Source organism: Python bivittatus, unplaced genomic scaffold (genome assembly GCF_059951505.1).
Source record: "Python bivittatus isolate LINGU-HERP-01145 unplaced genomic scaffold, Pbiv_v1 ctg000220_np1212, whole genome shotgun sequence".
NCBI classification, from domain to species: domain Eukaryota; kingdom Metazoa; phylum Chordata; class Lepidosauria; order Squamata; family Pythonidae; genus Python; species Python bivittatus.
In genome coordinates this window covers 10,952,723-10,979,652 of record NW_028277048.1, presented here as the reverse complement: position 1 = coordinate 10,979,652, position 26,930 = coordinate 10,952,723, and the positions used below count along the sequence as shown (strand labels likewise).

General features: G+C 41.4%; 1 protein-coding gene across 13 annotated transcripts in view; it reads right to left on the bottom strand.

Moving 5' to 3' along the window:
* LOC103066130 (uncharacterized) overlaps positions 1-26,930 on the bottom strand; it is an 84,517-nt gene that overhangs the window by 10,980 nt on the left and 46,607 nt on the right. For 2 of the 13 annotated variants that reach the window (XM_088137878.1, XM_088137882.1), the window contains 10 exons: positions 23,240-23,290; positions 22,754-22,822; positions 21,898-21,975; positions 20,778-20,843; positions 19,698-19,754; positions 17,953-18,036; positions 16,775-16,939; positions 10,008-10,211; positions 1,784-2,020; positions 449-559 (listed from right to left, as the gene is read on the bottom strand). In XM_088137878.1, coding sequence (XP_087994004.1) covers positions 449-559; positions 1,784-2,020; positions 10,008-10,211; positions 16,775-16,939; positions 17,953-18,036; positions 19,698-19,754; positions 20,778-20,843; positions 21,898-21,975; positions 22,754-22,822; positions 23,240-23,290 — 1,122 coding nt within the window. The remainder of the gene's footprint in view (positions 1-448; positions 560-1,783; positions 2,021-10,007; positions 10,212-16,774; positions 16,940-17,952; positions 18,037-19,697; positions 19,755-20,777; positions 20,844-21,897; positions 21,976-22,753; positions 22,823-23,239; positions 23,291-26,930) is intronic. The other 11 variants (XM_088137881.1, XM_088137880.1, XM_088137879.1 and 8 more) reach the window with 11 other exon arrangements.

Here is a 26,930-nt window from a genome sequence, read left to right as displayed (position 1 = left end):
AGTCTGTTCTCACAGTGGCCAACCAGCTGCACAAGAAAACCCACTTGTCTCCCAGCAGATGGCCTTCAAAGGCAGTCACACTGCCATCAAGTGTAACAGTCACTGATTTCCATGAATTGGTCCAAGTGTTTTTTGAAACCATCCAAACCTGGATGAAATAATACGAAAGCAAAGGATTGAGAGATTAAGATTTTTTCCCAGGTCAAAACTTCACAAGCATCAAATTGCAATTCAGTTCCTTTGTTCAGTTCTGAATGGGAAGGCTTGCTAAGTCTGTACAGAGTCTATGTCAGTTTTATCAATTAAGTTAGTGACACTCTTTCCCTGTGTCCTGCACTTCCATATTCACTCTAGTATGAAGTAGAAGGACTTGAATTATAACAGAAAATCATTTTACCAGAACACTAAGGTACTTTGACAAGGAGATATACCTTAAGCTAGAGCTTACCAGACAGTCATTGGATGACTGACAGTCCCCACTTGGTTCTGCATGTCCTTGCTTGATTTTGGGAGAGGTGGCAATAAGGAGATTGACTGCAGGCAGTTTGGTATCTGGATCCTATCAGATACAGTTACCGAAACATTAGAGTCCATAAATGAAGAGGTCTTAAACCTGGATATTTCAAGCCATATAAAAGCTGCATTTTTTTTTAAAAAAAGAGCCACAGGCACACTCTCTACTGCAAGCAGTATGCAATTGCTGCTATTGCTCAAGCCCAATCGTGCCATGTTAGCATGTTCATTCAATAATTCATTACTCAAGAAAAAAAAACCTTGCTCAGGACACAAACCCCCTGTGTGAGATCCCCCTCTGCTTGACTTTTGAAAACCAGGTGATGCATACAAACAGAATTAAAAAAGAGACAAAACATACTTTAAATATGATATTGTGTGGGAGTGAAGGTCAACAAAGGCCTTGCAGTTTCAAAGGAATACATGTCTGGCCCAATAGCGAATCTACAATTTTTGTGTCTGTGTATCTCGAAAAAAGAGTAGGATAACTTGAAAAATGCAGTTTTATTTGAAATTTGAATATAGTATTGGTGCAGCCATGAAAAGCTCAACAAATTTAGGACGGGACCTAAATGTGGAGCTTCTACATGTCCATTCCCAATTTTAAAGGAAGAAAATCGGTAAATATTAATGTAGTATACTGGAAAGTATTCGCAATGAAGTATTTTTAAGAAAAATCAACACCAAACAAGGATCTCATAAAGGCTAACCAAAAGCAGCTTTTTCTATAAAAAGCAGCTTTTTCCGTAAGTACAAAAATGCCAGGTCCCAATCCCTGCCTTAGCTAAATATACAGCAGTTAAGGATGAAAAGCCAGTGCATGCAGAGATGCCCATATTGTTTAGGGCAAACTCATGGAGATCCTTTCAGGATGCAAGAGCCTCTTAAAATCATTAGACTTTCAGGATGTCGCCATCCAACTTTCCAACACTCCCCCCCTCCCCCAACTCTACCAAGCATATTAATCAATGATTTTTAGCACGCTATTCAAGTCTGTTTCAGTGATCAGATATTGAATTTTGTTTAACCTTTATTATTGCTATTTTAATCTTCTTCATCACAATCTAAAAGCTAATATTCTGTTTTTATTTCAGTGTTACTCTATTTTCAGGCAGGGACAAACAAAAAAGTCTAAAAATATAGCAACTCCCACCACCACTCCCTAAGCATGTAGCTCTAACATTTGACATTTCAGTTGGCAAAACAGCAGCCAACAGTGTTTAAGGGAGGAACAGCCTAAGTGTCTTAAAAGGGACCAGCTCTCACCCACCTTTCCTAGGATCCAGGCGGGCAAGATGGGGTGGTGAGGTACATCTTGCTCTTGCTTGGTATGGGGTGACACGATGGAGCACTCATTTGTAGGTTCTTGGGGGCCAGAAGAGACGGTTTTCTCTGGTTCCTTCTTCAGCTTCGCTGGCGGCAGTTGCTGCTGCTCCTCCTGCTGCTTAGGCTTCTCTAAGCCCAGGGACTTGGGCACCTCCGTCCACTCACTGGTTGAAGAGGATTCCTTCAATGACACGGGAAAGGAAAGTAACAGACATAAGCCACCTTATACTGGCTCAGCCTATTTGTCCATCTAATTCAGAATCATATGTGATAACTAACAGTGTTGTTCCTGGTGAGAAAGAAATCACCCCAGTTAAGGGTTGTCCAGCCTGTTAAACTGAAGATACAAAGGACTGAACCTGGGACTGTTCCACAAGCAAATGTATAATGCCCCTCCCTGGACTTCTTCTGTACAGGTAGTCCTCGCTTACAAATGGTAATTGGGACTGGGAAGTCTGTTGCTAAACGACATGGTTGTAAGGCACAGTGTCATGTGACCACACCGACTTATGACAGCAGTTCTGACAGTCCCAGCTGCCATCAGTAGGTGAATTCCACATGGTTGCAGCATCCTGCAATTGCCTTTTGCAACCTCCTGCTGACTTCCCCATTGACTTTCCTTGTCAGAAGCCAGCAGCGAAGGTCGCAAATGGTGATCACATGACAGTGGGACATTGCAACATCATAATTGCGAGCCGGTCACCAAACGCCTGAACCATGATCATGTGACTGTGGGGACGATGTGATGGCCGCAACTATGAGGACCCTTCGTAATTCCCCCTCATTCAGCACCATCGTAACTTTGAACAGTTGCTGAACGAGCGGATGTTAAGCAAGCATTACCTGTACCTCCATATATAAAACCAGAATTTAGTGCTGGGTGGTAGCATAAGGATCTAGCTGCTTCAGCTGTTGAAATGTTAAGTCTTTAGAAAATCTCAGAAGCCAACAGCTCTTATCACTGAAAATGGGAAGGGTGGGAGGAATGGACAAATGCTTTTTTTACTTTACCTCTAGAACAGAAATCAGCAAGCTTTGGAGTGCTATTTCATGTGATGTCCCAGGCATCGCTCTTATCATATTTTTAAAAATCATCTGAAATCTAACAAGGTTTTGATAATCTCATAAAAATGTGGTGAAATCTTTCAACACTTCAGCCATTAAAAGGAAAAAACAAAATGGGAAGCATGATGAAGTTGATGCAAATAATGTTTCATTATTCAGATTTATGTTGCAAATATTAAGTGGAAAGAACAGAAACTGGGTCATATAGCCACCTGAGAATCCTTGCTCTCAGTCTTATTTAGGACTATCTTTTTTCTTTCCCAACCCCCAATCTGCAAGGTACCTGCCATAGTCATGCTAAAAAAGTATAAAGAATATCTGCAGCATTTCCAAGTGCCCTGTTGCTGACTAATCTTTTGTTTTTAATCACATGTCTTCCTGCTGTTTCTAAAGGGAGGAAGCATGATTGACCCAGTTGGGCTGGCATAAATGTTTTCATCTCCCTACCCATCCATCTCTGCTATACCCCTTTTAGGCCGTTCTGACGTTGGAAGTTCCAACATAAGGAAAGTCAGCCTTGCCCACCAGCCCAGGGAAGAATCAGGCCCTAGTTCTCTCTTTGAACTCAGAGGGCAAAAGCCAAAGGATCCTATTGCCTGGGATGCTATCCTAAGCAGCACATGATAGGTTATTTCTTAATGATTTCAAGTCCCACGCAATAATACATCATCTCATAATTACATATTCATAAACGATATTTAAGATTAAAATCTACCTCTTACCAGTTGTCACAATGTCTATTAAAAATATATTAAGATGAATGCCATTTTCATTCCTGGTCCCATTTTCTTGCTTTGAGACTTATAGGAAACTGTGCTGGCTTGCATTTCCTCAATTGAAAACCACTATTTTTTATATTTTAAAAAGTCAAAAACGCTGAGCTGAAAACTGTACTATTATGACATCTGACCTTTCCAAACTGCCCACAGTGAAAGCTACAAGTTTCAAGTTGGAAAGCAGGATTCAGACTGGTAACTTGGATTGGAAATTCACAAATAGTTCAAACTGCTAAAGCATCCCTAATGTCTCTTCTCTAGATGGGCAATCAGGACACTAATCTTATAATAAAGAGAGTAAATGCCCTACATTGATCAGAAAATTAAAATGCATCTAGCCATTTCACAGCACTGAATTAGAATCCAGAAAGGTTTCTGTGCAATGCTCTCCAATCCTGCTACTCTTAACCTTGATCCAAGCTTCCCAGCAGTACCACACCAAAAATATAGACAGCAGGAAGGATGGAGGTATCTCATGGAGGCAATTCTGGAGAAGGAGGAGATGGTCATAAAGGTAACTGGGTCAAGAAGAGAAATGAAGGGGACTTCTGGTGGGAACATGGTGGCTTAGACACCTCTCCACAACAGGGAGAGATGGCACCGCAGCTGGACTGGTAGCTGGCAGCAAACTCCGGCCGCCCAACTTGCTCTGGATAAAAGAGGAAGTGAGGAAATTGACCCATTTGGTCTCCTGACAGCTGTTTCTTGAAAGCTAATTGTGCAGACTGAAGCCTCTGCAAACAGCTCTCGAGCCAAGTGGCTGGGAGGTGGGGGAACCATCTCCATTTGCCACTGCAGTGCAGCCTTAATGGACACTAGAGCCAACTGATTCTCATTTATTAAACACTTTGGTTTTTAACTATTTTTCAGCTTAAGAGAGACTTTCCTTCACAACAGGTAAGTAAATCTCTTGGGGCTTATCCTTACTTTTGGAACTATATTTTTAAAAGAAGAAATAGAGTTTTAGATTAAGCTGATTAATTCACAAAAAGCTGGAGGAAAAGTGGAATTTAAAAGAGACTTAAAATTTACTTATAGCGAAAAAGGAAGATTTTTCGTTTTGGCAGAGGGTGTGTGGGAGTGTAAGGTTTGGTGGAGGGTGGGTCCTGGCGGTGCCTAGAGCGCGAGCTTGTGTGCCAGGGCGACCCTCCCTCACCTGTGAGTGTTTGGGTGTGAATGAGGATGAGTGGCTGGAAGGAGAGACCCTTGCCCCGGATTAGGGACCCCGGAGGTCCAGGAGTGGAGGCACTTGGGCCCAGAGCCCCCGGGGATTATGCGGTGGGCTACACTATCGAGGTAGTGATGGGTAGGGAATGATATGGCGGGAGCTGGAAGGCGGGCCAGCTTCGGGGAAGACACACCCGGTGTGTGTTACTGGTGGCGTGTTCCGGCCCTCCTGGCTCATTCCCAGGGCCTAGTCAGCAGGTTCGTAGGGGCCCTGGCCTTCGGCTGCTGCTGCTGAATGCCAGGTCAGTTAACAACAAGGCCCCCCTCATATGTGACTTGATCACCGAGGAGGGGGCAGACCTGGCATGCATTACTGAGACCTGGCTGGGGCCTGAGGGGGGTGCCCCTCTCAGAAATGTGCCCAGCTGGGTTCTCAGTGTGGCACCAGCCGAGATGCCAGGGCAGGGGAGGAGGGGTGGCTGTTGTGATCCAGGAATCTCTAGTGGCCTTCAGGGGCATTGCTCCACAAGTTTCCAGCTGTGAGACACTGTTCATTAGGTTGGGCACCTGTGAACAGTTGGGAGTTCTGCTATTGTACCAGCCTCTCTGCTGCGTGGCAGCCTCCCTGCCTGAGCTACTGGAGGCCATCTCAGGGCTGGTGGTGGAGTTCCCCAGGCTTATGGTTCTGGGGGACTTCAACCTACCGTCCTTGGGGCGGTCCTCGGAGGCAGCTCGGGAGTTCACAGCTACCATGGCAGCCATGGGCCTGTCTCAAATTGTGCGGGACCCAACCCGAGACAGTGGCCACATGCTGGATTTGGTTTTCTTGTCGGAGCAATGGCAAAGTGATCTGAGGGGAGATCTACAGCTTTCCCCATTGTCATGGTCAGATCATGTCCTGGTGACCCTGAATTTCTCCTATACCACCCCCCTCTGCAGGGAGGCAGGACCCATGTGATTGGTCTGCCCCCGGTGCCTGATGGACCCGTCAGGGTTTCAGAGGGAGCTGGGGGATATTCCCACGGATCTACTGCACAGTCCAGCGGAGGCCTTGACTGCTGCCTGGAATAGGGAGGTGGCCGGGGCCTTGGACAGGATAGCACCTATGCGACTTCTCTTGCCACATTGGCCCCGACACTCCCCGTGGTTTACGGAGGAGTTGAGGGTGCTGAAGAGGGTTAAGGGACATCTAGAGCGCCACTGGAGGAAAACAAAGACCGAATCTGACCCAACACAGATTAGAGCCACTATCAAGGCCTACCCTGTGGCAATAAGAGTGGCGAAGCGCCACTTCTTCTCCGCCCTTATCGCGTCTGCAGAATGCCGCCCGGCAGCCCTGTTTAGGATCACTAGGTCCCTCCTTGGCAAGGGGGATGTGGGGGTTCATTTGCAGGGCTGTGCAGAGGAATTTTTGGAGCATCTGCAGGACAAAGTCGCTTGGATTCTTTCCAAGTCAGACTCTGAGCGTGGGGCAGGGTCTGGGGAGATACTGGGGGGCTCTTCTTACCCAGTTATCTGGGAACGGTTTGATCCTGTTGCTCCTGAGGAAGTGGACAGGATCCTGGGGACTGTGAAGGCCACCACTTGCCATCTTGACCCATGCCCCTCCTGGCTAGTGAAAGCAGCTTGGGAGGTGACATGTGGTTGGATCCAGGCGATGGTTACTACATCCTTGCAGGAGGGAGTGTTTCCAGCTGCTTTTAAGGAGGCATTGGTGCACCTCCTCCTCAAGAAACCCTCCCTGGATCCTACTGTTCTGGACAATTTTCATCCAGTCTCCCACCTCCCCTTTTTGGGGAAGGTGGTTGAGAAAGTGGTGGCATCACAGCTCCAAAGGATTCTGGAGGAAACGGATTATCTGGATCCCTTCCAGTCAGGTTTCAGGCCTGGTTATGGAATGGAAACGGCATTGGTCGCACTTATGGATGACCTCTGGCGGGAGCGGGATGGTGGAAGTGTGACCATCCTTGCTGTCCTTGATCTCTCAGCAGCTTTCGATACTGTCAGCCACGGTATCCTGTTGGGACGGCTCAGGGAATTGGGGGTGGGCGGCACGGTCTTGTGCTGGTTCACCTCCTTTCTCCAGGGCCAATCCCAATTGGTGGTGATAGGGAGCGAGAGGTCCCATCCTCGGCCCCTCGTTTGTGGGGTGCTGCAGGGTTCGGTTCTCTCCCCGCTCCTTTTCAACATCTACATGAAACCGCTGGGTGAGATCATTCGTCATCATGGGATGAGGTATCATCAGTATGCTGATGATATGCAGCTATACATCTCAATCCCTGGTGAAGTAAGTGATGCCGTGGCCGCCCTTTCATGGTGCCTGGAGGCTGTAAGGGTCTGGAGGGGGAACAACAGGCTTCGGCTGAACCCTGGTAAGACGGAGTGGCTGTGGGTTAATGGCTCCTCTGTATCCAAGACTTTGTCATCTTTGGTGCTGGATGGCACTGCCCCAGACAGACCCAGTGCATAATCTGGGGGTCCTCCTAGACTCACGGCTCCTGCTTGAAGAGCAGGTGGCAGCCATGGCAAGGAGGGCCTTTGCACAACTTCGGGTTGTGCATCAGTTACGCCCTTTCCTGGATCGGGACGCCCTTCAAACAGTCACTCATGCCCTTGTTATCTCCCAAATAGACTACTGCAATGAGCTCTACATGGGGCTACCCTTGAAGAGCATCCGGAGGCTACAGCTGGTCCAGAATGCAGTTGCGTGGGCTATTTTTGGAGCCCCAAGGAGGGCCCATGTAACTCCACTGCTCCACGAGCTGCACTGGGTACCAGTTTGCTTCTGGGTCCAATTCAAGGTGTTGAATTTAAAGCCCTACATGGCATGGGACCAAGTTACCTAAGGGACCGCCTCTCCCCTATGACTTCAACCTGTCCCACCCGATCACACAGAGAGGGCATGCTTCGGACCCCCTCAGTAAAAGAACTTCAATTAGCGGGGTCCAGAAGGCGGGCCTTTTCTGCGGTAGCCCCTGCTCTTTGGAACATTCTGCCCCCGGAAGTGCGACTGGCCCCCTCACTCCTGGCCTTCCGTAGGGCTTTGAAGACCTGGTTCTGCCACTTGGCCTGGGGTGGGGAGGGAATATCTCAAGCATGGGGATGGCTAGCCCCATAGAGGCCTCCTGTCTTCACCCTCAGATTTTTCATCTTCTTGGACTCTCCTTCCCTTTTTTTTAGTAATGCTTTTAATTGATGTTTTATGTATTTATATATATTTATGTTTTTAATGTTTCTTGTGAGTCGCCCAGAGTTCCCCCATCAGGGGGAGATGGGCGGGTGAGAAATTTAATAAATAAATATAAATAAATAAATATTTGTTAAAAGTTTATTTTTTCACAAAACTCCATCTGCAGCAACGAGGTTTGTCTTTTCTATGGGAAAATTTCTTATTTTGTTCAATTCTGTCTCCTGACTGGTGGGGCTACAGAAACAGAGCTAGACAGTAACTTGATTCCTGTCTGATCCCTTTGAAGCGAGCACACGTGCCTGCAATATCAGCTTGAAAGGCATTAGAGGGTGTTAACTACAGTTTACTTTCACTTGTAATTAACTATATCTGGCTGTACATTTTACTGTACTTGTCTAAACAGAAAGGAAAAAAAAGAGAAGAAAAAATAGCTAAAAGAGGCCCCTTGGAGCAGCTGCTAGAAGATAAAATAACTCCTTTAAGTCTACTCCAGTCAATGTTTGATGAACTAGGAGCTGGGTTTAAGTCCCTTGAAAAAAAGATAGAAGAAAAAGTGGGTAAGATGATTAACTTTGGAAAAAAAGTGGAGATTGAACTGAATGTGGAATTGGAGTTCAAAAAAATGTTGGATTATGAAGGTGATATGAATAAAGAAGTTGTGGATTTAAATGAGGACTTAAGATGGCCAAAGGATGATATGGAAAAAGGTGTTAGAATGGAATTACAAATGGAATCAATTGATGCTACAATGTTCAAAGGGGACATACAAATAATGGAGAAGAGTGATCTAGAAATGTTTTTTATTTTGGATTTGCAAAAGGAATGTATTGCATCAATGAGGCCATTCCTAGGAAGAGATGAAGAGAAAATATTGGAGATGCTTCTGGGAGAAGACAAGAAGATGATGGGGAACCAACTGGTGGGACATTATAAGAAAGGATTAAAGTTTAAACTTTTTAAAAGTAAACAGAAGGTTTACAAAGTATGTTGAGGCTCTCGGTAGTTATTAATGGGATTTATTTTTATCACCAGGACTAAATGACAGTGGTTTAAGGATTTTGGTATAAAGTCCACTAAGGTTAGGATATATTTGTTATTAAATGTATGGAATTTTTGTTCTTATGTATGACAATAGTAGTAAGGTTTTTATAAAGGTGGAAGGATAAGTTATTATAATTTTATTTTTTATATATGATAATAGCAGCAAGGTGTTTAAATGCATAGAGGTGGAAAGAAAAGGTATTATCTATAGTGAAACAATGGTTTGTGAGGTTGATGGAGTTGGCCGAAATGGCAAAATTGATAGTTTTGATTTGAGATAAAACATTGGGTAATTTTAGTGTTAACTGGATTTTTTTTTTAACTTTTTGTGGGATATACAAAAATGAAATTATGTTGTATAGGTTTGATTATTAGGGTTAGGGTTATAATATGGGTTAATAGAAATAATGGAAGTTATGTAGTAAATTTAGAGCAAGAGTTTGATGTATATTGCTACTTATATCTGTTGTGGGGTGGGTTGGAAGTCAATTCGTCCTTGCTTTTCTTTTTCTTTTCTGCACTTTTGCATTTTACTATATTTTCTTTTTTCAATTTTTTTTCTTTTTTTTCTATTCTTAATATTAGTTTTGGTTAGTTTTTATTATTTTTTTTTAATTAATAAAATCATTATAAAAAAAAGAAGTGATATGAAGGAACTGCCTGGAAAAAGCAGCCTAGGAATCTCCAGCTGTATAGAGTCAGACCATGATCCACTGAAGAGCCTCCTGGAAAAAGCTAGCTTTCACTCACTGCCAAATTCAAGCTGGAATGAAACTGTGCTTGAAGGGAACTTGGTAGAATAACAAGGAGGATATCATTGAGGAATCATGGATGAATAGCTAGTTCCCGGCATCCAGTAGATATTCAGTAGCTGAAGAATCACAAGGAGGCTCAGCAGCAGCGTTTGGAATGGGTGGGTGGGCAATTACCTCTGGCTGGAAGCCGGCTTTTGCCTGTTGCTTCTGGCCATGCCCCTTGGCTCCCTTCTGCCCCACCTGCTTGATCCTGGCTGACTTGTGGCTGCGGCCACCGAAGACGTTCCTCCTCCTCCTCCTCCTCCTCCTGACCTTCCTGCCCGCTGCTACTGCCCCCTTCGCATCTGGGCTGCTCCACTCTTCAGAAAGCAGCTGCTTCTAGGGAAGGGAAGGGAAGATAAGAGGAATTGATGAAGAGGAACAAGCTGTGGTGGTGGCAAGCAGCAGCCGTAGACAAAGGAGCCCCATGACCAGAGCAAGCAGTGCCCTAGAATGGCCCAAATCTTCCTGAAACACAGCCCCACCACGAAACCTGCCACTTCCTTGTTCTGCTCCAAAGCGGCACAACATTTTCCTTCAAGCACATACAAGACACCACAAAACAGCACAAGGTGTGAGAAAGCAAATCTTTTCCACACCATCCTCCTGCCCCACAAAAGAAACAGCAAGACACAGATAGGGGCACAGCTAGGACCAAATGGAGGTTTGAAGATCAAGATGGGAATGTTAGGGCAAGTAGGGTACATAAGAAAGCTAAAGGCAAAACGGCCGGATTCTAAAGCTGGTATACCCAAATATCTAACCTTGGGACACTGAAACCACATTTTTTACTAAAAGGCCCAGAAAAAAAAACCTGTCATTGTCAGAACAGAAATTGCTTTACCTTGCTCAAACAATAGCCGTTCACCATATTGCTCAGTCCATATTTCTCTGCTCTCAACTGGATTACCATAATTTTTCTTAGACAAAACATCTATTTCTAGAAGAAAATCTTTCCAAAGAGTCACAACACACACTCCGTGAAGCAAATTATATGCAAGCTTTTTAATTAGTAAGGTGTATGCCAGATCAAAGATATGGCATAGAGGTTCTCAGTTTCTGCTGCTACAGATTAGGATAAGAACTCCATAATGAAGGATATGAACAATAAAAGACTAGTTTTGTTTTTATACAAAGGCCAGAAGTAGTCTTCCAAGGGTGGGTTTGTTTGTTTTTTTGCAACTCTTTGTCTTTTCCCACAGTATGCACATTCCTTTCTTCCAATACAAATTCATCTGTCTTCCAAAGAATTTTTTAATATTTTACTTCAGATTGGAGGGGAGCAAGTTTCCCAAAACATCATCATCTTTTAAAGGTAGCAGCACCAGGGGAAAGAGTTCTTCTCTTCTACTTACTAGTTCCTAACGAGTTGTCTTCATCTGTGATGAAATCACAGTTCACATATACTAGACAAACTCTTTCAAGCCCCATTCATAATTCTAATATGGAGCTGAGTAAGAGAAATGTTCCCAGGAAAGTTTGGCTAAGATCTGAGGCTGGGTCTTAGCACTAACAGAAATCTGTGTAACTGCTATTTTACCCTGTTACACTCTGGCTTTCTGATTTCAAGTCATTAAAGCTATATGATCAGTCTGCTCAAAAAACATACAAATCCTATGTGGTCTAATTAGGTCAAAACAGAATCAAGAGAGCAAATTCTAACTGCTGGCTCTTCCTTGGTTCTTATAACTTTCAAACTCTGCAGCTATTTAGCCCAGAGTTAAAGCCCACCATTGCAGCCAAATAAATGGGTGCTGAATTCATTTCTCCATCAGGAAGTAAAGAAACCCGGTGCTAACCTTGGTAGGCAGTAAAATCCTTGCTCAGAAAAAGAAGCTTCCAACTTTCTCTCAATCTAAATGTTGCCTACAGTCAGAAAGAAGTACTGAGCTGAAAGAACTGGTCAAGTTGGTTTCTTCAAAATATTTATGCCACGTAAAATAATGTTCCTTGGTTAGTCCTGTGAAGGTTTGACTATACAGTGGTACCTCGGGATACGAACTTAATCCGTTCCGTGACTCTGGGCGTATCCCGAGTTGGTCGTAACCCGAAGGAAATTTCCCCATAGGGTTCAATGTAAATCCGGTTAATCCGTTCCGCCCTCTGAATTTGGTCGCACCCCGAGGCAAATTTCCCCATAGGGTTCAATGTAAATCCGGTTAATCCGTTCCGCCCTCCGCCCGAATTTGGTCGCAACCCGAGGCAATTTCCCATAAGGTTCAATGTAATTACCGTTAATCTGTTCTGGCGTCCACGGACCACACGGAAAGCGGCCGGGCGCGGCGTGGTGCGGCGCGAAAATGGCCGGGTGCAGTGCGGCGCGGCGTGAAAACGGCCCGGTGCGGCGCGAAAACGGCGCGGCGCGGCGCAAAAACGGCCCGGCCCGGCCCGGCGCGGCCCGGCGCGAAAACGGCCGCGGACCACGCGGCAGGGCCGGAAAAACAGCCGCGGACCACGTGGCACGGGCGGAAAAATGGCCGTGGACCACGTGGCACGGGCATAAAATGGCCGCGGACCACGTGGCACGGGCGGAAAATGGCTCGTACCCCGAGGCGGAGTTCGCAAACCGAGGTAAAATTTTGGGGCCAGAGCTGGTCGTAACCCGAAAAATTCGCAAGCAGAGGCGTTCGTATCCCGAGGTATCACTGTATTATGGTCTTGCCAGTTCCAGAGCAAAATATTCAGCCTGATCTTGTCATCAACTAGAGATTAAAATACAGGAGAAAATAATCCAGACATGGTGAAATGAGGGAAAGAGATAATACAAGATTTATTAAATTCAACAACCAATGCAGAGACAGGGACATATTTTATTGTATGTTCAATGCCAGATTTAAGACACCTGGAACATGCAAGAGCAAATATGTCTTATAAAACAACAGATCAATTTGCACAAAGTCCTCTGAAGAAATCACACATGGCTGGGTTCATACAGCAACAAGCCATAAAATAACCAAATTATGGCACAGCACAATATGTTAATCCCATCAATTGTGTTTAATGAATGAAATTCATTAATATCTATGGCACTGACAACTGCTAACTTAAAATACTTTAGAAACCACTTGGACCAATAGTTCCTTATTCTGTTTTACTGAAAACAAACCTAACTTCCAAAAGAAATAAAACCTTTGAGACCAACGGTTCCCTACTCTGTTTTATTGAAAGCAAATTTAATTTCCAAAACAAATACAACCCTTTGAGACTTCCATTTATATCCTTCAACTGAAGAATGGAGCTTTGTCCTTCAAAAAGTAAACTCTGAATACAAACTGGAATGATCAGTTGCCACACAAATATTCCCTTTTCCTCTTTTAATGGACCACATCTTCTTAGTTGAGCAACCTATCACTGTCTTTGCTCTCCTTCCTCCCCTACAACATTTATCTAAACTTTACTAATTTATTTTTTAAAAGGCTGTATTCCTATAACTGAATAGGGAATGAAGTGTAAAAAAGACATTGGAATATAGATCATAGCTCCTGATTAATAATGAAGTTGGTACCCCACTGGACCAAAATACCTATCTGAACACAAAGCTGAATGACAAATAGAATTCCTGCTCTTCGAAACACACTGAACTAGGCAGTGCTTACTGACTGCAGAGTCTATTAACTTCAAACTTTCAATACTGAGTAGCAATAAAAGGAAAAGTGGACTCTCCAAAAGAGTCATTTTATGTATTCATTCAGTCCTACCATGCCAAATTAGCAGAGATTGTTTCAGCAGGATCTAAAAGTAGCCAAGCTGCCTTTATCCAAAAGAAAGATCCTAATCTTAACAAATCAAATCCAGAGAAGGGCAACCAAACTCAGAGAGTGTCTCCACCGGTGCATGAGACAGAGGGTTCGGAAGTAAAAACAACAATATCATCCAAAATAACGACGTTCCCTTACCGATCACTTTTTAAAAAATAGTAGTTTTATTAAAAATTACAAGTACAACAATAAAAATTAATACAAAAAAAAAGAAAAGAAAAAATAGAAGGTGCAGAAAAGAAAAAAATAGAAAGAAAAATAGAAAAGAAAGAAAAGGTAAGAACATAGTAAAAAAAAAAAAAAGAAGAAATATAGAAAGAAATGACTTCCCCCTTCATCACAAGTATAAACAATTTTAGTAACTTATTACCTTCTCTTAAAATAATACAAATAATCTCTTCTTCCCATATCCCATCTATAAACAAATCCATAAAAACCTCATCATTTCAGTTCTGATGTCAGCAAAAGTCCATTAAGGGTTACCAGAGATAATACCATATCTATTTTAACCTTGATCAAATAAACCAACTTTATATTCCTTTCTTTTACTTATAAGCTTGATCTTTAGTCCCTTCAAATCATGTCCTAGAACTTTATTTCTTTTCATTTTTTTCTTTGTCATTTCTCACAAAATTATTCAAAGCTGTAACAAGCCTCTTTTGTAAATCCAATATAGTAAAATTACCCAAGTCATTCTCTTGGTTTGTTATTTGTATATCCCTTTTAATTATTAAGACATCAGCTGGTTTCTTTTGTATGTCCAGCGTAATATCTTTTTCCATGTCATTCTTCTAGCCTGTCATGTTTAAATCCACTTTCAACTCAGCCTCAATCTTGTCAGGTAAAACTTGTTCCTCTTCCATAACATCTTTTAAATATAGCCTATCTATAGAGGCACACACTCTTAAAATTAACTTCTGAGTCCACTGTTCAAAAATATCCTTCAATATGTCCAATGTTAAAATATTTTGCTTCATTCTGTATTTGTAAGTTGAATTTAAGTGTTCTTCTCCTTTAATCTTTAGTACCTTCTAGTTCCCTCTAAGATCCAATTTTTAAAGTCTTATCTTATTATTATTATTATTATTATTATTATTATTATTATTATTTTAAGAATTCAAAACAAAAGCATTTTCCCAGCAGAAGGATTCTTATAATTAATTCCAAAATCTTATTTCAAATTTATCTGGGCCCTTGTCCCTTTGTAACTTTCTAAAATCAAAATTTTAATCACCCTTTTGCTGTTTATTCCAAAAAAAATTTTAAGTCCTTAAACTTGTATGTAAAACTTCTTTCGCTAAGGACTGAAGGAAACTCACCCAGTGCTGTAAAATGTGTCAATCCAAAGGATCCTAATAGCTGAAATGCAGTTAACAATCAATTTCCGAAAGTGATTAGAAAAAGAAGTACGCGAACCCAGTGTCCTTTTAAAGGCACCGACCATGGGTTGAGCAAGATGGCTATTCTCTCAACTCCCAGAGCTCTAAACCCACTGGAGACTGCTGTCTTGCAGTCTCCTCATGAGGAGCACTTATGGATGATCTCAAGTCCTTTCCTTGTCTGGAGAGGAATTACGAAGAGCCGATCTACTTGCCAGCTCTTCATTCCGCCACGGTCATCAGCTCTACTTTTCGTGAAGCTGTCTTCAGTCCACCATTTCCTCTCCAGAAGTCACTCTTACAGATCACTCTTAATAGATTCAATAGTGGCTGGTGGGGTTCAAAGAAAGCAATTGATTTCTCCTTATGTCAGTTACTTGGCTGTTATTATTACATGACTGTTCTGTTAGAGGCAGAGGGGCTTCCCAGTGAAATGGATAGCAAGCAAATTGTGCTGACCTTTAAGTAACCTTCAATTTCAAGCGTGGTATTTACAATGAAGCCCTTTGGCGCACTTTCTCTCTATTTCCAAAACATGTATTTTGTGAGACACAAATTATTTCACTCTTTGAATTACAGCAACAAGATGCTGTTGGTACTTTAAACCTGAAAAAAAAAAGTGGCAGATGCAGATAAGCACGAAGGCACTGTGCTGGTAGTGCCTTTGAGAGTAGCCTTAGATAATCAACCTCAGATAATGATAGGAAAGCAGACTGCTGTTGAGCTTCTGAAAGCAGGAGTAATTGACACTTCTGGAGGTCAAGCTGCAAGCAGGAGGGTCTACTAAAGAAACTAGATAATCTTAAGTAAACTGCATATGCAATGTGTGAAACATAATTGATGTGGTTTCCCCAACCCCTATAAATTGCTGCAGAAAATGGAAATAGAGAGAAAGTGCCCCAAAGTCTTCTTTTAAGAAACGTGGCATGCAGGCAAATTGCTCCTAGTGGGGTTCAAGTCTACTAACCTGGAAGCCATACCTGGATCAGGTCAAGGGAGACTTTGTGGGGGTTTATGCACATTGATTCCTACTTCTCTTTAAATTCAAGTGATCAATCTACGTACAACCACTGGAACTATATACGGTGGCAGCACTGCTTAAATTTAATATGAGTCTACTACCTTTAATTAACGTACATATTCCCCCTTTGTGCATATGATCATAGATAATCCATTTGGGCTAAAACTGGACCACATATAGAGGAGTTACTGATTGCATTCTCTACAGATACTTAATACTGTCTGGCAATTTTAATGCAGGAACTGGGGTAAAGGACAAAGGAAACTGAATTATTATAGCTTTTCCTATCATGCTATTTTGCCACTGAAGCCAGATCAAGCCAAATCAACCTTAAAATAAAAGATTTTAAACACAAATCAGTTAGAATCTGCTGTTCACCTCCAAGATGTATTTGTAAACAATTTCAGGCTGCCCATCCCTAAAGTAAAGAAACCCTGAGCTGATTAATCCTGACAATAAATACACAACTAGATAAGATGTGGCAGGTAGACAACATGTGTAAACACACCAGCACACTTCTCATCCAAGCACTTTTGCACAAAATGCACATGCTGGTACAAGACCCACAACATGTAAGGCTTTGTTAATACCTCGATGAACAGCAAGCTCTTGATATCCACAGTTAACATAAAGAAGTATGAAATGGCTTACAACATACTACATGACGAAAAGAAACCTCTACTGACAGTAAGTAGCAAAGTGGCGATAGAGAACACAACAAAGCAGATGAAAGGGTGCACCAACCTTCGCAAACTGCAGACACTGCCTCCAGCGGCACTTCTGGCGCTTGAGGTTCTGTCCTCCAAACTTGGGCTTATCGCAACAGAAATCACAGCGGCCACAGTCTGTTTTCAGCAGGCAGGCTTCACAGTCACCACACTTCCGATTTTGCCGACTTTTGGAGGAATGCTACAAGGAGAAAAAGAGAGGTATCAAGAGAAGCCAGGAAGAATATGCTGCAAAACCCAGGACGATGCCTGAGCAATCCAGTTAGTTCTAAAAAGGCACAACATCCAGAAACTTTGTATTATGAGAGAGTTGGGAAAACAAATCTACCTCAAATGCAGTTAAAGCGTAAACAATTCAACTAACTCTATTCTTTCAGAAATCTTAGAACCTTTGTCTCTTGCAGGAAATTTTTAAACTGTGAAGTTAGTTTTTACATTAAAGTTTAGAAAATCAAGGAAATGCAAATTGTTTCCTGGATCCAGAAGGGCCAACTTAACTCTCACAGTCTAACCACAAGGAACTGTCTATCATGTTCATGTCTATCCTTCTGAAGAGCATAGCTGCAACTTTCCGTTCCTTGCTATGCCAATGATCACTGGGATAAGGACAGAGACCTCCATATCAAGTCTTAGCTGCACAGAGTTGTGTGGATTCAATTTGTGCAACATGCTGGTTTGGTCTACTGTAACTATAGGGTGCTGCCTAGAGGAATCACCTAGGTTTTAGGATGAAAAGCGACCACTTCTAAGGACTGTAGGAGTCTATCCCATACTGATAAAAATAGACTGCTGTGTATACAAGAGGGTGGGTACCCTGTGATCACTCTTTAGGCAACTCATATCTTCCTTTTCTTTCTTATTCTATGCAATTGTCAAGAATTACTGTTCTAAGTTTATTGAAATTAAATCCATGATTTATTGCTGTCTCTGCCTCTTTTGGGAGTGACAGACTTATGAAACTCTATAGAGCAAGTTCTATAGCTACTCACTATCCTTCCTCCCACTTTGGCTACTCATAGCCCATTGGATCCCAGTACAGAATCTGTTTTGTACTTCACTTGGGAACGCAGCCTTTGTTGTGGATTCAACTAGTCCTCATCACCTGATGAGTTCACCTGTTTAACCTGTTTGCCCTAACTCAAAATTGGCCACGTCCAAATAAATCAGAAAACCAAAAAAAGAAACACATTTTACCACACTGTTCTTGAGCTTAGCCACAGGATGCTTGGGAGGACGGCCCACTTTCTTCCTCTCTTTCGCCACCCCCAATTGCTTCTTCTGTTGGGAGGAACCCAACATGAGTTAGTGGCTGGGAGGATTTGAAAGTCTTACTTGTTCCCCAAGACATTTTTAGCTCAGAAAGTTGGAAAACATTGCAGCATTCTTCTCCCACTGAAAGGCTCCCAAGGCAGAGCTGTATTATGTGCCTTGTATCATAGCACAGCCAAATGAAATGGGTAAAGGACTAATTAGGGAAGAGGATTCCAAGCAGGAGAGTTAGGGAGCAGCACAGTGATTCTGATACCTTTTATTAATACCGTCCAGATTATAACCATGTCTAAAGTAACTGATTTTGGAGAACAAAACCTTACTAATAGTTAGGTCTTTGTTCTGAATCAATCACAAAAGCATTTTCTTCTAGGAAGGATTATTCTAAAAGAAGTAATTATAACAGCCAGATGCCACCAAGCTAAACGTTTTATGGGCCAGCTGAACATGGCTTCCAAGAAAGAATCTTGGATTCAAAGAGAAGTAAAGAGCTGTGATGCTTCATGGGGAGCAAATAAACAAGCTCACAATTTAAGTAATACTTTATCAAATCCTATTTAAATTTGTGGGAGCTCACTGCTTGCACTTTAGATTCAAGGATTCTGAACAAAACCCTCTTATTGCCCTGGAACTTTCTCTATGACCTTTTTAATCTCTTAGACTGGAACACAGTTTAAAATCCTGCTCTGTGGCATGATTATTTTATGTTCAGATTCTTTCAATAAGGAAAAAAGTCAGTGGGAAACAGGCATAGTGCAAAGGAAATGGACAGATTAGGGTATTGCCTTTATTTCTAAAGAATGGCTCTGAATTCCACAAGCCCACTTGGGGGGTGGGAGATAGGCCCCCAGCTGCCAAAAAAAAAAAAACAAATAAATTAATAAAAGGCAGATATGACACTTCCTGGGGATGATAAGTTCCCTCTCCCCCTTTAATATATGAAAGAAAGAACCTGGACCCTGCTACAATAGGAACATTTGTCAGTTTCAGCCAGTTTTAAGAACACTGAAAATTGCAAATAAGAGAGCTAGTTGAGGCTAAAGCAATGTTTGTAATGCAGGAGTAGTCTTTCCTTAAGCCTGAATCAAAAAATACATCTAAATAATGAAAGAGCTAACTAGTGCAAATGTTATTTCATATTTCATATGAATTTCACATTATTTCCCCTCCTAAGTTCAGACTTCTCAAAAAATACTCCAATCTCAGATCCCAGGTAGTAAAATGCTGACTTCTCTTTGCTTTGAAGACCACTGACTCTGTTTACCTCTGTCTCTCTTTCTCTCTTTTCTGGGCTCTTTCCCATTTTGGGGAAAGGGGTCGTGTTTTGCTTTGTCTACTTCTGGTACTATTGGTTTAGAAATTCTGTCCTAAGGACCAGACTGAAATATACTTTTGACCTTTTGAACTGAAATAAATTCAGTCTTTGCCAAATTGGAAAAGGACCAGAACATTTCATCACTGTTTGAAGGGGCAGGAATACGTAGCACAAGTAGAATAAATATGGAGATGGCCCTATTTTATAATTCCTTCACAAGAAAACATACAAGATTACTGTGTCCAGGTGGCTCTGGATTTCCCTAAACTCTATGCCACAGAAATATTTAGCATTAAATTTCAAGACAGACCAGCCTACTTGGATGCTATACATTTTCCCCCTATTGCATACATACCCTACGCCTTACAATAGGATTGCCTCTAGGATCCCTTTGTATGGTAGGTTTCCATTTCTAGAGTAAGAAGCAGCACAGAACAAGTGATGGAATTAGCAAACAGAAATTACAATCTTGGTGGAGACATATGACGCGTCTATAAATGAACAAAACCAAAAGAAGTGGCCGGGAAGACAGGACTGAAGTAAGACTAAGCTGACTTTCCTAGCTTCTACTGTACAAGCTAACCAAATTCATTTTTCTTTTTAATATTAGTGAAAGAGAGTTTATCAAAATTGTATCCAGTAGCAAAGAGGAAAAAAATTAATTGCAGTAGGATTAAATGAGAAGGAATGAAAATAAGCTGAAACTAGCTTTATAACTTTAAAAGAAAATATTTAAACATCTAGCTAGTTTAGGAAAAAGAAAGAAAATATTTTCAAACGCTCCTCATTGATCTTTGTTCCACCCAGTTTCCAGATTTACTAATTGAACATTTTGAAGAACATGGGAAGAAAATGAGTCTGAAATATTTTATCTTTTGGAATGAGTACGTGTTTTGTGATTAAGTTTTACTCATCCAAAATACATAAAATGTAGTTCTTATGTAAGGCAATTTATATTTTTAACTTTATAATATTAACCTAATATCCAAATATGGTGCTAGTTTGTAATACTGTGGCTGTATTCTTCTAATTTATACACTTTCTTTTATTTTTTATTTTAACATTTTTCCTTCCTTCTTGGATAGCAGTAACAAAGATATTTACTTATGTAGTAGCACAGGTACTACTGCAGCCCTCTTTAGCGACCAGGTGCTATCACAGTTTTGCTTGCTCTTTTTAATCACTTGCCTGGACACAACTCTATGGCTTACTTCTATATAGGTGCGTAGGTACCATACTCCAAGGCACTCCATTTATGCCTTTGGAGAGATACTCCTTGATGTACTTATCTGGGAGTAAGCTATTTCTGTCTGTACCAGCCCTTATCTCCATAGATTGGGGCCTTACCCCAAAGTAGTTCAATGTTATTTAATCAGCCCAAGCCCCAGACCGTTATGCAAATTTCCTTGAAAGAGCAGGTATGAGGACCACTTACTGTGGTAGCAGAGTGCCTCTGGTGGTGGCGGCTTGGGGCCAGCTGAGCCTTTAGAAGAGGCCCATCCTGACAGCCAAAGAAATGAAGAGAGCAAAGAAAGTGAAAGCATGAAGGCAGTCAGCATGCTCAAAGATATTGGAAAAGGCCTTGCCTGAAACTTCTGTATAAAAAAGCTCTTCCATCTTTTCATTAGGTTAACAGTGTGCTGAAGGAAATGTTCCAGAAAGGCACATTCAAAAAATATACAATATATTGCATTCCATAATGGCCTAGGACTGACAAAGTGAGACCCATTTTCCTAACTCTAGCTGTCTTATAGTTTATAAAGAAGGTTCCATCCCATTCTGTTCTATTATTCTAAGTCATAGTACCAAAAAATATATTGAATATACAGAGATGCTCGAGACACCAAGTCTGTCATCCACATTTAATTTGTAGAAAGAATTTGGGGTACACCTCCTTGATAGGAAAAGAAGGATCCTCCAACCTTAACTATGATCTTATTCTCCATCTTGTCCCTCCAGAACTACCCGGTACTTACAGGTCAGCAGAGTAAAGAACCATCCCCAAGGGGATATACTTATTGGAATGTACCCTAAAGTAAGAGATCCACTGTCTTGTTTTTGAATTGAATAATTCTTGCCACTGGAAGTTGGCCAGTCTTACCCTGTCCAGTGCTGGAGAACCAAGAACGCCCCAGTTGTTCCTAAATTACAACTCTAGGAATTCCCCACTCTTAGCTACGATGGCTGGGGCTGTAGGGAGTTTCAGTTCTGCCACATCTAGAAAGCCACAGATTCTCCAAGCCTTCAATTATTTCATGGAAATCCATTGAAAAGAACCACAGCACGCACTTTTGAAGACAGTGAATGGCATCATCACAGTATTCTGGTGAATCATGTATCACCAGGGTGACTGAAATAATGCATGAATCGTCTCTAGCTAACAGGAGATTCCACCATTTTTCTCCTAAAAATATATATTCAAAACAGAGCATGGAAATCTAGGTGATCACATACTGACATTTAATGCAGCAACCTCCTTCACTTCAATTCAACCAAGACTGAAAAATTATGCACAAAGGCACTACACCATTATTTATCATCACCCTCACACTCACTGTGGGCACCACTGGTGCAGCTGACAGCCTCTTGTGGTGTCGCTTTGGGACCCACTGGGCCTTAGGAGGGGACCCATCCTGGCAGGCAGAGGAGGGAAAAAAAGGAATTGGATAAAGACACACAAAGCTGAGGGAGCAACAAAAACTTCTAAGTTCAAGACCAAAACACTAGAACATTATTTATGTACCATCATTCCTCAAGAACCTCATGTTATCTAATAAGTTAGAGAAAGGGAAATGTGCTTGACCCAAGGCAGAGAAGGACATAGAAATCAAGCTCTTCTTGGTCCAAATATCATATTACAGTACAAATAATCCTCAACTTATGACCACAATTGGGACTGGAACTTTGGTTGTTAAGTGATGCAGTCATTAAGTGAGGCATGTGGCTGTGCCTGATTTTACCTTTTTTGCTGTGGTCATTAAGCAAATCACATGGTCGTTAAGCAACTCTGGCTTCCCTGATTAATTCTGCTTGTCAGAAGCCAGCTGGGAAGGTTGCAAATGGCGATCACGTGACCCCAGGATTGTAAATACATCCCCGTTGCCAAGCGCCTGAATTCTGATCACATGATCACAGGGATGCTGCAATGGTCATAAGTGCAAGGACTGGTTGTAAGTCACTTTTTTCAGCACCAGCATAACCTCAAGTGGTCGCTAAACAAATGGTTATAAATTGAGGACTACCTGTATTGCACTAGCTTCCAGCAATCACCATCCTTTAATTTCCATCTTATAAACTGGTCTGCTTTCAGGATCAACATATGTAACTAAGGGGTGGCGGGTGGAGAGAGAGGCAGATCCCTATGGACAGTAGCTCTAATTTTAATTTGCATGAAGAACTAGCGCCACTCACTGTAGTTAATGTTGGCTTTTTCTGCCCGCGTTGTTTTGGAGTGAAGATATCCTTTGCTGAAGCTGCTTCCTGGGATCAACCAAGAAACACAGGGCCAAGTTGCAGCAAGATAAGGAGAAAATCTATGCACGTACCACATAGGTATCTCCCCAAAAACAAAGATGGAAAGTCATGCACACAGCCACCTTTTGACTCACTGCATGCCAGTCACCAATTTGCACAGGCATCATGAACTAGGAAATCCACAAGGAAAAGGGATGCTGTTGCTTGGGAGAAAGGAGTTCCCTTTATCATCCTGTCTGCTAGGCTGTAGCATTGTTCCTGATTTGCCACGCTTGCTGCTGATTCATTCAGAAATCATGTTGGAATACACAGAGCTAGAGAACCATGCAAACAGAACAGAGGAGCAAAAAAGCCGAGTGGAATGGAATGGAATGAAAGTGAGCAAATGCCAAGCCCCAGGAAGGCCATACAGCAGGTACTTACTACTATAAGTTTCTTCGAGCTGCAGCTGTCCTTCTTGGGTGGGATTTTTTTCTGGAAGGATCAAGAGCCATTTAGTGCTAGAATGACAGGGTCAATATAAACCTCAGATACACAGGATTTTTAGGAATCACTCCTGTGGGATCTGTATTCACTGGGGTCCTTCACCAATGATCTCAATTTCAGGATAAAAGCATGAGCACAGCATGCATTCACTAGCTGTGAGTATTGCCAGTAATGCACCCACATTCAGGTAAATAGAATCCACACTTGCACTACCATTTCACTATTATTTTATGCTCTATTTAAAACTATTCTTACATTTCCTGATCATTTCCATACAGAGCAAAGACTGTGGAATCCTTGGGGTTCTCTGAGCTTGGTTGTTTTCTTGCAGACGTTTCATTACCCAACTAGGTAACATCTTCAGTGCTAGAAGAGAGCAGGGTTTTTCTCTGTTTATATACAGTAGCTTGCCCTGCCAGTGTTGGAGGGGGTACTGTTTTCTCCTTTGTTCATGACATGACACACTTCCACATTCCTGTGTTGTGAAGAACAGACTTTGATAGTGAATACCCAGAATTCTGTTCTTTAAATAAGGCAGGGCCTCCCACACTCACACCTGGTTACCATTCTATTGTTTGAAACACCTGACTCTAATTTCCCCTTTAAATGAACTGACAATTCTAGAAGCTCACATACTTTTACCACACACAAATATGTAGCTTTGGATCATTTTCCTCAATAAATAAATGAATAAGTATAATGTTTTGACTCATTTGTTTAACTGGGTTCTCTTTATCTAGTTTTAGGGCTTATGTGGAGAACACATCACACTTTAGGTCATATTTATGCAGAAATGTTGAAAATTCGAAAGGGTTCACAAACTTTTAAGCACCACTTTATTTATGATGTTCTAGTTACTAAACAAGATACACCAGGCATCAACAGCTTATCCTCAGCCTCTAGATACCATATTGAGATTGCAGCTATATTACTACTTACTTGAAAATCAACTCTATTAAATCAAATAGGCCTTATATATAAAATATTCATGAATAATTAGGTCCCTCTCTGACTTCTCTCTTCATGCTTTTCAGTATAAGTTAGGCTAGAAACTCATATCTTTATAAATGAAAGCAAAGAGTCTCAGGAAGCTAACTGCTATCTTAGCAGCATATACTTCTATTCTCCTTCAGAATTGCAATATAAATATCCCTGAGCATTCCCCATCTAGTTTATATTAACACTAAAGGAACCAAATATGGTTCATTCCAAATTACCAACAAAATTACACTTAGAAATAACAGTACGTACAACAGTATAGAAAGAAAACGTCTCAGCGCCTAAGTAGCCCAGAAATAGACTAGAGAGAATTCCTGAAAGGCAATAAGCATAGACAAAGAAACATACATGTCATAATAAAGGTGAATTAAGATGTTTTTAGAAAGCTACTCCTAGGATGACATGCCATAGAAGCAGATGTTAGAGTTCCAAACAGCAAAGAAAAATAATGTAGAATCTTTATATTAGCAATTGTATGGGATCCTGCAACAATTGAACACCATTTTGTTCTAGGCTGAGCTTGGCTTCACTAACTTTTCATGCACAAAACTGTGGACTGATATTATAATAGCTGAGAACCAGTTTGATGCAGTGGTTAAGGTACTAGGCTAGAAACCGGGAGACTGGGAGTTCTAGTCCTGCCTTAGGCATGAAAGCCAGTAAGGTGACTTTGGGCCAGCCACTCTCTTTCAGTCCTAGGAAGAAGGCAATGGCAAAAACTTCTGAAATCTTGCCAAAAAAACTGTAGGGGCTAGTCCAGGCAGTCACCAGGAGTCAATACTGACTTGAAGGTACACACACAATTATAATAGTTGGACATATTACAGGATCACATCTTTTGCTGCTTAAAATAAAATTAAAGAATTGAGATAAATCAATATAGACTAGCAACTTTCATTAAATGGCATCATATTTTCATGGAAGTTAACGGGAAGAATTCCAAGCATTACTTAACTCATAGTAGCATATGCAGGTCTTAATTTCAGGCTAAAGTGACTTTCTAAAGTTCAATCTTTCTCTCTTTAAAAGGCTTAGGAATTCCAGTTAAATGACCATTTGATTCCATAAGCCAGCAAGAACTCATGGACCTTCTTTCAAAATAGCTAGCTTAGGGGGGGAAAATCAAAAAGGATTGGTAGCCAAATCTTATCTACGTTCAGTTTCCACAGAATGTTTGTGCTGGATCCTCACTGATTATCAGCATTAGACATTACTTGGGTATTCACATTGGCTACATTTCTTTATGTATCGGGAATGCAAAACAACCCAAATGAGCATAAAACGTCTTCTTTGGAGTAGAATTTGCAAACTGAAATTAATTATCAGTTTAGCTCTTAATGTGTTTACTTTTTAAGGAAGCCCTCCAGAAACAGAAAGGAAAAGAGGTGTTAACACTTAAAAAAAAAAACTTCCAGGGAATACAAGGATTCCTTGAAAGCTCAACATGATTACACAATGAGTAATACCAGCAGGCAAGCTTTTGCCAACATCAATTTTTTTTCTTGCAACTTGTAATTGAAATGAACCTTCTCAGTTTGCACAGGGCAAGATGTCCTAAAGCAGTTAGTTATTTCTCATGAACTGACTCAACAGAGAAATCATTGTGAGATAAGTTGTCTGAAGGCAGAAAGACAAAACAACTAAAGTAAGGGAATTCTACAACTGGAGCACTGGTACATGATGCTGGTCATTCCACTTCAACGTAAATGTCACAATACTGGAGAAGATTAAGGGAACGATGAACAAAAGAAGGTAATTTTTTTTAACAAAAATCTTATCACTGGCATTCAAAACATTTTTTGATCAGAAGAAAAGACGTGTATTTAATCATACTGAGATGCAATCCTCCATGGAAGAATATAGATGAACATTTATTCATTTAATATTTACCAAAATGTTATATTCATCCCATGAAATAGGCAGCTTGTTATAAACTATATAAATATATGGAGGATAGCTGTATAATCAATAGCCCCACTATTGTGTGTCCCATCTTTATCAAGAACCTATAAATAACTATCAGACAAAGAAAAAATAAAATTCTCTAACCATTACTGGAGACTAATACTGAGGAAGAAAAAAAATGTCCGATAGATTACCCAGAATAGTCATGTTTAGCTTATACAAAGGGCTACTGCATGAAAAAGATACACAGACAAGACAGTCTATGAGAAAATGTAAGTGTGTAAGAGATTTTCAAACTTGGAATGTCAAATTGGATGAACCATGTTGCCAATTTCTTGCTACTTCAAATAATATGGCCCTATCTATTTTCCAGGATTACAGTTCCAAAAGACCCGGGGGTGACTGTTCTGTACTTCAAGATGCTCTCAACCTGGATCTAGAAGCACAATACTCAAGACAAACAAAAGGAGTGCTATATTTTATCAGTCTTTGAATATATTCTTCTTGAGCTGTTTCTCTTTTTACTCTGAGCAGGTTATTAAAAGCAAAGAAAGCATCCTGGCTAGAAACTGAGAGGTGCCCAGCATGGCTTTTGTGAGATGATCTGGCACTAGACAGAAAAACATTCAAGTGCCACTCTGCACAAGCAGAATTGGGGGGGGGGGGACCCGAAGTTTGGAACTCAAGGTAAGTTTGTCAGCCATTTTTTTCCATCAAGGAAAAA